The sequence below is a fragment of the Cyprinodon tularosa genome, unplaced genomic scaffold (assembly GCF_016077235.1).
Source record: "Cyprinodon tularosa strain WSP-4 unplaced genomic scaffold, ASM1607723v1 ctg671, whole genome shotgun sequence".
Lineage (NCBI taxonomy): Eukaryota > Metazoa > Chordata > Actinopteri > Cyprinodontiformes > Cyprinodontidae > Cyprinodon > Cyprinodon tularosa.
The window spans coordinates 372,501-386,454 of NW_024039420.1; the positions used below are offsets into that span (position 1 = coordinate 372,501).

Below are 13,954 nucleotides of genomic sequence, written 5' to 3' on the forward strand. Positions count from 1 at the left end.
GGAGCATCTTTTAGATCTGTTATGGGCGACATTTTTTTTTTTAAAGTGGAAATTAAATTCCATTTAAGAATATCAAGGATTTCCCTGGATAATCATACATGGAACTGCCTTTACTGCAGTTTCAGCATTAATTGTGATGAAGACAGGAACTGTGTGCACAAACAAGCCAAAGTTATGTTTCTCCTGAAGCTGCTCCAAACATCCTGATAATCTTCTGCCCCCTCTTATCTGACTAAAGATGCCAATCCGAACGTCTCCTTTGTTTTATAGGAGCATTAGCTCCAAATAAGCCTCTGACTTCATCACCTTAATGTAGCTCTGCAGGATCCTAATAATCAGTCAGACGGATTGCAGGAAAAATGTCATGTTCATCCTCGGTTGGTGTGTTAGTTAACCTATGCAGCAGCAGAACCATATTCACAGAAAATTCAATGTTCAACTAAACAGCTTTGCCTCACTCTGGATCAATTTGTTTTACCTAACAATCAATTTCTTTTTTTTTTTTTTTTTTGTCTGAAGTAAGAATCAGAAATGGAGTCAGCTGTTGATCGTTTTTTTTTTCTTTTTTAAACATCTAATATCAGTAGTTCAAACTCTAACCACAACAACTTTAATGTGATCTTCAAGCCCCAGAGAAGAGGAGGAACTTTTCAAGGGCGGGGGATTATTTTATTTTTGCTCAGTTTTGTCTCTTTGATCACCGGTGTGGTGAAACGCAGCAGCGTCTAAGTTTAGTTCCTTTTAGAAGAGACATATCTGTTCTTGTTTAAAAGACTTTCAGAGGAAACTAGCTCATTAAAACGTGTTGCCACTGAGCAGGATGTGATTCAACAAGCTGAGCTGTCTCTGAACATGTGCTCATACTGCCCATACATTTCAAACACACTGAAGCTGATTTCTGGTGAATTTATAAGAATGAAACAAAGTGTAGGAGAAACACCAAATATCAGAATCAGTTTTTTTTCTCCTACATATATCGTTTCTGATACTGCTGTGTTTTATTAAAAGTGAATTTAATAAAAGGTTTGCTGATCATACATCTTTGGTCTGCTCATTAAACTTAAATATCAGCTTCTTTATCAGACTGTTGCCAAGGTAACAATGTTTGACACTAATTGAGATCATTAAAGCCGACTATCTGGATATTGGATCCCCTATCTGATCATATGGGAGTTTGTCTTTTGGACTTGATTCTGAGCTCTTTTTTTTTTTTTTAATGACCCTCTTATCCCAATAAAGCAACTGGTAATAGGGGGAAGAAAAAGGTAATTTGAAACAGGCAGAACCAGGCTCATTATTAGCAGCCATCTGCCTCAACTGGACACCAAAAGGACATCAAAGACCAAAAAAATTTAAATTTTAGGGTGAGGATTCCTTTTTAACTAAATAAAAAACAAGATCACTCATGGCCAATGGCTACAAGAGTTAAAGAGACAGCTAAAAACAAAAATAAAGATCTAAGCATACTTTATTTTTCTGTATATTTAGGCACCTAAAAGAAGATCAATTAAGTCATGCAGACTGGTTGGTTTAAAAGATTTCCATATAAGTCATAAAGTAATTGACTTTGCAGGATTTGCATGTGGCAACCATAGATAATCCCTTAAACTCAGCATGGAGCTGTGTAGAGGAACCAGGCACAGGCTAAATCCTTTTGCCAAGGCTGACTGGGGGTTCAAGACAGAAATGGACACAAAAATGTAATGTAGAGGCACATCTATGCGTTCCATGTTAGAAAAGGTTGGTGTAAACTAGATCCACTGGAGGCTCAGTCAAGGGAAGAAACATCTCAGCAGATGAGCTCAGAGGAGGGATGAAATGGCCAAAAGATGAAGCATACCGGCTTCTTTGTGTAACGGGGGGGCAGGGACCAATGTAGTTCATTGGCCATCCTACACTAATCTCACTTTACCAACAGCCAGGTAAATTAGCAAAACATTTATACTTTTTCAACTAAATCACAAGGGACTGGCTAAATTTTAATAGTTTTTTTTTTTTTGCTAATAAGTATACACGCATATTAATACAGCCTTGATTTCTACATTAATCATTTATTGTTCTCCATAGCACATGTTGAATAGATTCAGCAGTTCTTTATCTTAAATATCATAGAAGAGTCAAAGAAAACCTGTAGAAATGTAACTTTTTCTTCTCCCCTATAATATACAAAGACATCTCTTGAAATCACAAATTCGGTATGTCATCTTTAGTGTAAGTATAATGATTTGAAGAAATAAATCATGCATGATTGCTGCCAATCAGGTTTAGACTGAAACTGCTTGATGCTGCGTTTGAATTGCATCCACATGGGAACAGGAAATAAGCACAGATCTCTATTCCGTTGGTGGTACGCGATGCTGTGAAGTCACCGGCTGCCATATTGGTACTCTGTAGTTAGACCGGTCAGAATGTAAACATTACATGTGATACGGCATCGAACAACGAGGAGGATCTCATTTTCTTGGGGGGGGGGCTTAAGACTTTCAAAACAAAGATAAAACCATCACTTTGACTCACACTTGCTATTTCATAGCATCAGTAGATTACCGTATTTATGGTAAAAAATGGGCACATCACATTTCATAGTCGATATGAAATCCATGAAGCCTAGAAATCATTTAATATTACATATTATACAAATCCATCACAACAAAATTAGTGTGTTAATGGAGCATAATAATACTGCAATCAGATATTACGCACGCACCCAGACACTATCTGATGATGTGCCAAAAGTGCTCAAATTATTATCTACATGGAATATACATGTATTAATTACATTACAGGCATTTTTATGGCACAGCTCTGTTAAAGTGGGGAGTACCAAGATGGTGGCAGGTGAATTCAGTTTTTTTTTTTTTTTCGGTCTATCAGCAATCCAGTGAATAAATAGAAATCAGTGGAAATAAGTTGAGGGGTGGCCAGTGGTGGCCCCCTCTACCTATGTCTCTGTCCAAGTGGGAAAGGCTCCACCCCTTACCTACTAGTCTGTGATGTAATAAAATAGCTTCATCAATGGCTTCCTCAAGAAGAGAGACAGCAGTACAAACTCTAAACATACCGATACCTTCAAGGAAGAGAAAATAAATTAACATCTGAGATAGTCTGATAAATGGCTTAATATTAGAAAAAAATACCTTATGGCACTGGGTAACAACCACTTTGGATGGAAAAACAGGAAATAGACATATTAAATTGCACTAATAGAAAAGCCAATAGCTTCCCAGAGGAAGAACGCAAAAAGCTAGATCTAATGTGGAAAAAGTGTGTGCATTCTGAATATTATTTTTTTTTATGGGAAGGAAAACGGAGGTGAAGGCGGTGTAATAAAAGGTGAGTTGGGAAATTAAAGCACACAAACTCACTTGGTGATAAACTTCAGATCTTGAAGGATGACTGAGCCTAAGTCATCTGAAAGTAACCAAATCTAGGAACAGGAGTTAAAGCTACAGTGTGTAATAATTACAGGGATATACAGTCAGAAATGTAATATATAATACATAACTATGTTATTTATAATCATCTACGAGCTCAGCCTCTTAACCCTAATATTTGCGTTTCCTTAGAATTCGTTATTTATAATTACATAGGAGCGGGTCTTGCAGCCATGGAGGCAGACATCTTTGCGCTACGGCAGCGCAGAGCCAACAAACTAGCGATTGCGAGATCGCCAAAACGTCACAACGATGTAGAAAAAATAACGGGTATATTCATTATCTTAAGTCTACATGAAATCTATACCCTACACAGACTAATGAAATACTATCTGTAAAATTATCTATGTAAACAAACCTCATCACTTGAGAAGGTAGGTGATGTGGACGTCGTGGAAGACATTTTGTCCCGTAACGCTCGCCGTACTGTTGGGGGGGAGAAGCGGTGGGGGGGGGGATGTTCATGTTGCTGCAGTCTGCAGTCTGACCGCTAGATGTCGCTAAAAGTTACACACTGTAGCTTTAAAGGGAAACATCTCAGTCAGTAGAGCAGGATGCATTGATGCACAACCTGAAAACTAAAGACCAAAAGACTGAAGTGAGCATCAGGAACAACTGAGAATTCAAACATGCACTCTGTAATATAACAGAGAGGTTGATGATTGGGGGTGAATGTGACAGGAAGGACTGAGTGGATCTTTGATCTCAAACAGGTTGGTTTTCATTTCTACTATGAGATTAAAACAGCAGCAAAACTGTAGTTCTGTTTTTGTGAAACATTTATTTGTAACGAGCAAACATAAATACATTCGTATTTACAAATAGACATATTTACAGTCATCTTAGAAACAGAAAACATTAAAGAAGAGTAGCTGAACTCTCACAACAAGTTGGAATATTTCCTCTTATCAGGAAGAAGTCAAAGTTTGCAGATGTGAGCAGCATTCACACAAACGTCAACTTTAAACAGTAAACGAGCAGCAAAGATGGTAAACCAGCAAAAAAAGGAGGTCAGTGCCTGCTGCCTCCCTCGGAGAGGATTCGACTGGGCTCTGTGAACTTGGCCGTGGCGATGTAGAACAGTGTGGGTCCAGGAACCAGAGCGAGCAATGGTAGGGACAGTTCTAGTTTATCCAGAAGACAGATGGAGATGATCCCGTAACCGTGGAGCAGCCAATGGCTGAACAGAACCACCAGACGCTTCTTCTTGGAGATAAGAGACTGGAGGGACTGGGGGGTAGAACACAAAATATTAAACATCTCCAGAATCCAATGTTAGGTTTTGAAAGATTTTATTTTGAAATTTGCTGATCCATTCAACTGTTTCAGCAACTACACAGGAAAAACCTTACCTGAATCTCAGAAGCAGACATGTAAACAGCCAGTGTGACCAGTGACAGGACCAGTATGATGTAGGGAAAGGCGTAGTCTGCAACACACAGGCACATCCATTAACTCTCACATACTGCCGACATTGTTTTAACTGTGCAACGGTAAAAAACTTACACAGCAGCCCGCCGCCCACCGCCTGCAGCACAGTGACGATGGGGAAGAAGTAGAGAGCGGCGTAGATGCTCCTAAAGCGGTCCGTCTTCCCAAGGCCACACGCGATCTTCTTTACCAGCAGGGGGCGCAGCAGCATCATCATTACCAGGCAGAAGGCATAGTAGATTAACACTATGGTGTAGCTAGACAAAAACAACAGCAACGCAGACTGTTTTAATTACTCAGAGACAGATAGTTCAACATTTTCAAACAATCTTAGCCTCAAGACTGAGTTTTCTTAAAGGATTTAAGTGACTTCAATTACTTTTGGACCATAATTATTATCAGGTCAATCTACAGCACTTGGTTCATCTCAACGCTCCATGCAGGCTACTCCTCTCACAAACTCATCTAGGTAACTTGAGAAGATCGGAAACGTCACTAAAGGAGTGCCAGAGCGCCGCTTTATGCCAGTCTGAGCTCCAGTTTAACACAACAGCTAACTAAGCTTATAGAATTTGGGAAAACAAAATGCAGACTTATTTTGGGTACACTAATCTAGAGGGGTTAATGGGATTGAATTTATCAGTGACTCATGACTTCTCAATCTGCTGGGCCAAAATGATTTCTATCAAACTCCAAAACACAGAGGGAGACTGTTTATCATTACTGTTATTATTGTAACAGTGAAAGTTACAGGTAAAGTGCCCCCTGGTGGCTAAAAGTTACACAGTGCTGATTTTAGGAGATATTTTGTATGTTTTTACTGAAAAAAGATCTTTATATAGCCCTTCATTTTACCTTTTATGACTAAAACAGACACATTTTTTAGACACCTCAGTAGTTCAGCAAAGATGCATCTATAAGCCTTTGGCCTATTTTTCCCTGAATGTTTAAGGTCGGAAGTTTCTGCTACATTTCTGCAGATGTGACACCAAGCAAGTCCATGTAAACTGGGTCCAATCTAGCAAACAATGAAAAGATTATATCCATAATGGATAATGTGGATACTCGGAAGCAATCGGCAGAGTTGGGGGAGTGGTGGCCTAGTGGTTAGGGAGGGAGGGTCCCAGAGGTTCTGAGTTCAAGCCCCACTCCCACGGACTGCCACTCTGGGTCCCTAAGCAAGACCCTTAACCCTCACACTGCTCCCCGGGTGCTGCACAATGGCAGCCTACTGCTCCCCAAAGGGATGAATTAAATGCAGAAAGTTAATTTGGTTGCTTTGTACTTTGTACAGTGTAATGACAATAAAAATTTGAATTCTGATTAGTTCTACAATTTTATTCATCTCAACTCAGACACCGATGGCAACTCAAGGTAAGGCGAAAGAAACCGAAAATAAATTAAACCTGTCAAGTATGAGCAAGTGTACTATTATCACTACGTGTTGGATACACTGTGTATGTTAACGCAGATTAAAAGCCAAACTCAATTTTCATGAGCCAGGAAGCTGAGCGTCTTGATGTTGCACGTACTCCATGGTTCGTTGTCTGACAACTTGTGGTGAGACTCCACTCTTTACACTCTCCTCCTTATCTTGTTCAGCAGCTGCAGCAGCTTCTAGAACCTCTGCTCTTGCCGTAGCAGCTGGGGCTTCCTTTTCTATCTCCAGCATTTTAAAATCACACTCTAGATTTGCTTGTTGCTTTTTAATTTCAATTTGTGTTTTATTGTAGGAAGCTTTTGCATTTGTGGCTTCGGCAGCGGCTCGTGCAAAAATGGCTGTTTCAAATAAGCTGGACTTTGAGGACGACTTGTAGGATGAATGCTTAGAGCTAGAGTGTCTGGATCTTGAGCTTTAGATTCGAAGTTAGACATTTCTTCTGCCTTTTCCTCATGAGCAATGTGTCATATGTTGTATCCTCTACCAACTGCTGCTATGGCTTTTCACTGTACTGTTATCACTACGTGTTGGATACACTGTGTATGTTAACGCAGATTAACAGCAAGCCAAACTCAAAGCTTTCATCGAGCTTCCCACACAATTGTACAAAATTGTAAGAACACCGTAATAAAGGAGCAAGATGCTCAGCTTCCTCCTGGCTCGTGAAAATTGAGCTTGCTGTTAATCTATTAATTCTGTCTAAGTAGAGTCATGACAGAAGTGTTCTTCTGTATTTTTTTTTTTGTAAATTACCAGTCTTCTAACTGGAACTTTGAGGAGTGCACACACAAGGAACAGCGAGTCCCATTTACACGTTATGCTTTCCTTTTGCCCCATATATAGTTTCAAGGGTTTTCTATGAAATGTAATTAATTTTTAGAAAACATACTTTAAACCCATATCGTTGTTATGGACACAGTGTAGTAAGTAAAGGAGTGCTGATTTAAATGAACAGAACAGGAAATGTTTTTATTCAGATATTTCCAGTAGATTTAAAGTAATGTTGATGCAACTTAACCATGTGAGACAGTCGATTTAAGGTACATTTATTTTTTTATGCAAGTCATTTAATATAGTGTTTATTTGAACAACTAATAGGAAGATATTGTTTTGGGCCAATAATGTCCTATAATCTAACAGCATCAATTATTAGTTGAGCACAATTTTTGTGAATAAAACAAGAGCATGAGCTGCTTTCTGTAGTTAACATTCTGGCTTTCTTTAGCTCCTCATCACAAAAGATTAATACAGTTACTAAGAAATCAAGTCTTGTTTTTACAGCACAAGTCTAAGTAGAGTCTAAAGTCTTTTATTTTTGAGACATAAGTGCAGCTCAACATGCAGTTTTAAACCTGAGTCACCATTTCATAGGGGTGAGACCGTCACCCCTGAGGAACACCACATCTGAGGAGTTGTAATGAAGGTTTAGAGAGAGGCTAAACATTTTTAGTAGGAAACTATAGCCATACATATCTGGAAGTTTGCTGCTTTATATGGTAATAAATGGAACTTTATTATAAACTAAGCTTCCTCCTCTAACCAGTATTTGTCCCTTTGTTCCTGTGTGTGTTTGTATCTCTGTGTGTGAGATACTCACAGCGGGTAGACAGCCTCCTGTGTGCAGTGTAAAGTGCTGACGTAGTCCGGGCTTGGGTTGTACAGCATGGTGTACCAGTCGGACAACATCTGGACCCGACAGGACCGGATGCTGAGTTTCCCCATAGGTTCAGTGAGCAGCAGAGTTACCACAGCAGATACACTGCACTCCAGCAAGGCGGTGACGTGCTGCAGCAGAGCACTGGAGCTGCAAACAAAGGAAAGATACATGTTACATTGGATTTAAGACCAGACGGATAATGCTTTTCAGATTTTCTTTTTTTTTAATTATTATTATTATTACTGTACATCAAACCAAATGTGAATTTCTATATGGGCCGCCTAATGTTGGTCATGTGATATTTCACCCAGTTTGTTTCTGCACATGATCAAATAGAGCGTCTATCCACTTCCCGGTTATACACCATATTTGGTGCCCTGTGGGTCAAAATATATGATGAAGAACATAATATGGTGTGACGCTGGTTCCCATTGTCTGTTCAACTCATCTCTGCTCCCAGTTTGGCCCATACCACCACCAGCTCAGGAGCAGTAGCTGGAAAAATGGCTTCTAGAAATACTTCCATCAGTTTAGGACTCCGTATCAGGAGCGTTTACATAGGGTAGGGTAAACATGCTAACTTGCACCAGTTGCAACATTCAAGTTACAACAATGAGCTGATGTAGCGAGTACATTTCTCCACTGTGAGATCAATAAAGTCAATCAATCAATGAAATTTGCATGTCTCGATACCTGATATCTTCTACTAGAGTACAAGTACTAATGCGCTAGTTCTTCCGATACAGAGTGCTGCAAGTGCATGAAAGAAATCTTTGTCTAATTAAAAGATTTTGAACTTATTTTCTAAAATGCCAAATTGACAAAGTCAGACTTTGACCTGGGATCCAGAAATGCTTCGTTGCAGAGGAGGAGGCTTTTTTCCCCAATAGGAAAAGGCCTATTGATAGTGGCAGCTAAGGAAAAAGCTTAATTGTTTTGATACAAGGATCTTTGTCAAATGTAGAACTGGTATCGGTGCAAAGTATCGGGTTGTTTTTACAAGTATGTTACGAGTTCTTGACACTGGTATTGGTGCAAAGACGGAGAAGAAATATACAAATAGGAGATGTACAGACCTGTTCCCCATGTCTGTTCAAACTAGGTTTACACCAATTAACACTAGGATCATCTAGACCAGGGGTCGATATGATTTTTAAGGCTCAGAGCTACTTCATAGGAAGGGCTTCCAATACTGACCTATGAACGGGAGGGGTCAGTGTTCACCTAAGCGTTATACATAAACATATTTTATTTTTACTTTAATTTAAAATTTTCTGTCAGATGTTGACATTTTAAGATCTCTATAAATGCTTAAATGCCCAATATGATAACTATAATGACATGCTCCACAAAAACTTTAAAAAGAGCAACACATTTTCTTTTTCCCTCAAACTTAGCCATCTGGTGAGTTTTTCTGTTTTTAGAAGATGCTGAGGGCCTTGTGGGGTCATTGAAGGCCTCTCAGTGCCCGCGGACACAGCGTTGGTGACCCCTGATCTAAATTAATATCTGTTCAAAGTCGACAGTGATTTAAGTGTTTAAGCTGTTGGCCAACTGCGGATAATGTGATGGAAGCAGAGTTCCACAAAAACACGTCCAAGAAAAAATTTAAAAGCAGCGTTTAGAGAGTAAAACAAGAATTACATTATAATAGAAAAAAGCTTTAGCTCACTTGCATGATTATTTTATTGTTAATCATTAATTATTCATTTTAATAATAATAATCTTATCAATTATTCATTTTATAGCCTTTAATATGAAGTTTAAATTTCCCCCTCCTCCTATGCCAAAGCAATTCATACTTCCTTGATTTCCAATTATGTTTTATTCATGTACAGCATTTTCAATTGTATCGCTACAGAAATACACCATATAATCTGATTTGCCTTACACCAGGTTTATTCTTTTCACACCATTTCTACATGTGATCTAAAGAAGGGGTCACAGTCTGTTTATTGAGGCAAATCTCACCTCTTCTTCCCAGAGTACCACTCGATGAAGAACCAGTGCAACACCAGAGGCAACATGGCCATGAAGCCCAGGTAGAGCCAGTCATACAGCTCTGGGGACTCCTTGCAGGGTTCACACACCTTCTGGGGGTTGACCCGCTCTCCGCGAGGACAAACCTTCAATCAGAGACAATCAAGAGTTAAAACCTTGTTTATTTTCAGGGAGAAAAAGTATTTCTGATCCAACTAGAGGAAGATCAAAACAATCAAATCTTTTTCAATGCAGTAGAATTAGCTTGTGTTTTATTCCATGTGTTTATTTATGTACACTAATAGTTCAAGGAAGTAGAAAATAAATAATTCTTAGTGAATCTGTGAGTTTTATAGCCATCATTTTGTAGATTTACCAAAATGAGTCATACCCTGGTAGTTTACTTTTACAATCCCACTGAAGTTATCATTAAAATAAGGCTGGAAAAAAAACAACAACAGTTTAATAAGAACTCAGTCTGGCCGCTTTTCATTCCACTATTTTTCCTCTGAGTTTAGGCTCAGGAATTTGACTTGTGTGTGTGTTCCTATGGTAGCAGCAATAGCAGCATTAGCAGTTTGCATTAGTTTATTTACCATTGTTCCCTGGTCTTTTGCACAATAGGTAAAAGGTTACATAAACAGCAACAATTGCAGACTGCCTGCAGGTGAGTCCCTGGGTGAAATATAGACTGGAGTGGTAATAGCAGGGGGAGTAACGTTAGCTCTCTTCCACTGGAAGAGTTCTAACATCAATACTTCCAGAATAAAGGTCAATAGAGAAGGAGGACCAGCATCTCAATTTGTGGAGAACATGTCATTGTGGGCCTTTCTGTTTTTAATAACCATCTCCTCCCCCCAAAAACCCAAAACAAACAGCCATTCTCACACTCCAGCAGGTTTGAACTGAAGCCCAACACCAGCCAGACTTCGGCTCCTTTAAAAAGTTTCTTGTGGAATACTAACTAGATGAGAAGGAGGAAATGTAAAGCAGGTAATAACTCAAACTCCTGCTAGTTTTCTGTTAGCAAGCAGCTGTGTTAATCTTGCTTAGAAATGTTGGAATTTAAATGAAACACGCCCCTGATTTTGGGGGCTTCACCTTCAACAGCAACAATGAAACTGCTGAGGAAGCAGCTTTAATTTGAGTTTAATGAGGCATCACCAGAGACAGCAGAAACAATCCCGTCTCTGTTGGTATGCCAGGAATAAAAACAAACAAAACATTTTCAACCACAATAACTGGTCAACACAAGTAAGTCTGTTCTGAACAGAAAAATTATCAATGTAAAACCTAAAATAAACAAAATATCTATGACACTAAAACACTTTATTAATTTTATTTATGTGGCTGTGGAAGTGTAGAGTTTCAAACCTTATAGAAGAACATTATGAGCAGATATCTTCATCACAATCAGTCAAGATTATTTGGAAAATCGGAGATGCTAATCAGGATGAAATAATGTGACTAATAATCCCTCACGGCTCAGCTGACTCCTCATTTAGGACTCAGGGGCATTTAACCAGCTGTCACATTGCTGTCCTCCACAATTAGTCTCAGGCTACAAATAACAATTTTTTTTAAATAATTAATTAATCCTTCAATTTATTTTTCCTTAAAAAATTTATAATTTAAGAGCAAAATAATTATATATACAGAATATATATACAGAATCTAAACCAAGTGAAGCTAAAACTATGCAACTAAAGGTGTTATAATTTATCCACAGACAAAAAAAGATTGAAGATGATAAATGTAACTGGAAACATGAAAGCTGGTGTTTGGTACTCACGCCACACTCTCCCACCACCGTGTCGTTCACCATGATCCGACCGCAGTACAGACCAGGACATGTTGAGCTCATAGCTACACCTGGAATTGAAAAAAGAATGCTTAAATGTTGTTTTCTCTAAATGATGCTGGTTAGACCCTGTAAACATTTTCAGATTTAACTCATTAGCTAATGAGTTATTTGTGTCGCCCAGGAAATATCTTCATAGTTCATATATATATAGACAGATAAAGTATATATCATGCTTAATTATAATCACAGTATTATAACAGTTTTAACACAAATTACAATAATGAAGAAACAAAGTAAAAGAGGAAGTAAACAACAATCAATAATACCACCCCTACTACCACCGTTATCCATAATCACAAGCTGTATCCCAGTACATCATAATCTGATGGTCTGTCTGGGTATAAACCAACATCCACCTCTTGGATTTGCAAAGAATAAACAGGCGTAACTTTCTGAGGGACTGGTGCGGACATATCCCCACCAACTTTAGCATGGAGGTGACAGTTCCCACCAATAATCTTTGTTTTTTTTCCCCCTTTCAGAGAATTATGAGGCTGTGTTTTTATTTTCCCCTCTCTTGCTGCTCCTGCCTCTCGGTGTAACATCATTTGATATGTCGCTTTGAGACATCTGATTTGCTGTCGCATTTCACTTTGTAAAGAGTAGCTACGTGGAGGAGGAGAGACACAGCATGTTGTGTTCTTCTTTACTAGTTAAAAAAGCTTGGCTTTTCAGAGGACGATGACTTCCAGTTACAGGTTAAAATGAACCTGTTTTCTTATTTTACAGATTAAATCAGACTGCAGCGCTTCAACATATCTTGTAATTTTGTTTCAGGCATCACAACAGAGCACAAAGAGAAGTAGGGAGAGCTGCAGATTTAAAGGTGAAACAGATTTACTGGGATATGCAACATGCAATAAAATATATCTCCAAGTTTACCAGAAAGTTTACAAGAAAAAAAACATATGATATGCTGTATTTAAAATTCAGCATATTCATATTTTTCTGGAAGGATGGATGGAATTGAAATTGTACTTCTAGGGATGTATGATATATCAATTTTGGCATCAGAATTGGGTGTGATTCATAACTTTTTTATACATTAATGTTTTTGGGCCCTATATAAGCACTAAAAGATCTCTCTAACTATCTATAAATATCAGTGTATTATGGTCATCTTGTGTTCTCAACAATAGGAAAGCATTCAATAAATAAATGTTTGAGCTCATTTTTGTAAAATACAAAAACCTAATGAAAGCATTCGTGTGGAGTAACTGTAGGTCCATCAGCCTCTACCCTTAGACTTTCCCCACCAACTTTCATTACAAAGTTACACCCTTGAAAGAATAATAGCAAAAGAGAAGATATTCCCACAACTTTGTGTGAATAGAAAGGTCTTTTTACTGGTTTCTTAAAGATGGCGTTCAGTCACCAGAACTGAATCCAATAGAAATACTTTTGGATCTGGTGGAGCAGGAGATCCTCATTATGGAGGTTCCAGTCTGTATGAAAAAGGGCTGCTGTGATGTCAACGTGGTAGAGAAACTACGGACGATATTTAGACCCTACTAGATCAGTTATAAAGTACACGGCCTATGCTGACAGAAACGCCTCTCGATGTTTCTAAACCGAGCATATAAAAATGAATATTAAATACGACAGGCCAAATTAATCAGACACAACAAGATAAGAAGCAGATTTCGGAGCTAAGGTTGCAGTTAACAGCTAACAGTGATGTTTGTTCATGGATTCTAATGATATACGCTGAATTACGGCCCTGAAATCAATCAAAAACTAGAACTATAACCTCCGGTTGAGTCATTACTGAACAGAAAAGACATTAAAAGCAACCCAACCTCACCTGAACTCATTTTGTGAACGAAAATCCAATGGGAACAACAATAACAGGAATAAAGATGCCAATTCGGTGGTTTTGTTGATGGGTTTCGACCTGCTTCCGCCTGCTAACGTTTAACACTAACGAAAAGGGGCGCTTGCGCCCCCAACTGGCGTGGAGGAAAAGCTTCTTCTTTCTATCTTCTTCTTGTTAGGTTTTATGGCGGTTGGGATACTAGTTAAAAGCGCTTTACCGCCACCAACTGATAAGGAGTTTAGCTAGGAAACAGGAAACGACACCCCCCCAGAAATAAAATAATAAATAAAAGCAGAAATAAAAAAAAATAATAATATTTTTCCAAACTGTT

The 13,954-nt window shown here is 38.5% G+C and overlaps 2 protein-coding genes across 2 annotated transcripts in view; one reads left to right on the top strand and one right to left on the bottom strand.

The window, feature by feature from the left end:
• Positions 1-1,037, top strand: part of fam241a (family with sequence similarity 241 member A) — a 2,276-nt gene extending 1,239 nt beyond the window's left edge. The window contains exon 2 of the mRNA XM_038267358.1: positions 1-1,037. This exon is cut by the window's left edge and continues 373 nt beyond it. The gene's annotated coding sequence lies outside the window, so the exon portion shown is untranslated.
• A 3,161-nt stretch (positions 1,038-4,198) lies between these two features.
• LOC119771425 (jnk1/mapk8 associated membrane protein) lies at positions 4,199-13,748 on the bottom strand. Its single transcript, XM_038267360.1, has 7 exons — positions 13,612-13,748; positions 11,736-11,815; positions 9,935-10,089; positions 7,904-8,110; positions 4,941-5,122; positions 4,787-4,863; positions 4,199-4,664 (listed from the first exon to the last, which is right to left on the bottom strand). Exons 1-7 carry the CDS (start codon positions 13,619-13,621, stop codon positions 4,446-4,448), a joined length of 930 nt encoding a protein of 309 aa, XP_038123288.1. The 5' UTR covers positions 13,622-13,748; the 3' UTR covers positions 4,199-4,445.
• Positions 13,749-13,954: the final 206 nt, after the last annotated feature.

Coding starts and splice junctions, on each gene's coding strand:
- LOC119771425 (XM_038267360.1), bottom strand. Junction 10,090..11,735: donor CGGTGGTGGGAGAGTGTGGC/GTGAGTACCAAA, acceptor CTCTGATTGAAG/GTTTGTCCTCGCGGAGAGCG. Junction 4,665..4,786: donor TGTCTGCTTCTGAGATTCAG/GTAAGGTTTTTC, acceptor TCTACCCCCCAG/TCCCTCCAGTCTCTTATCTC.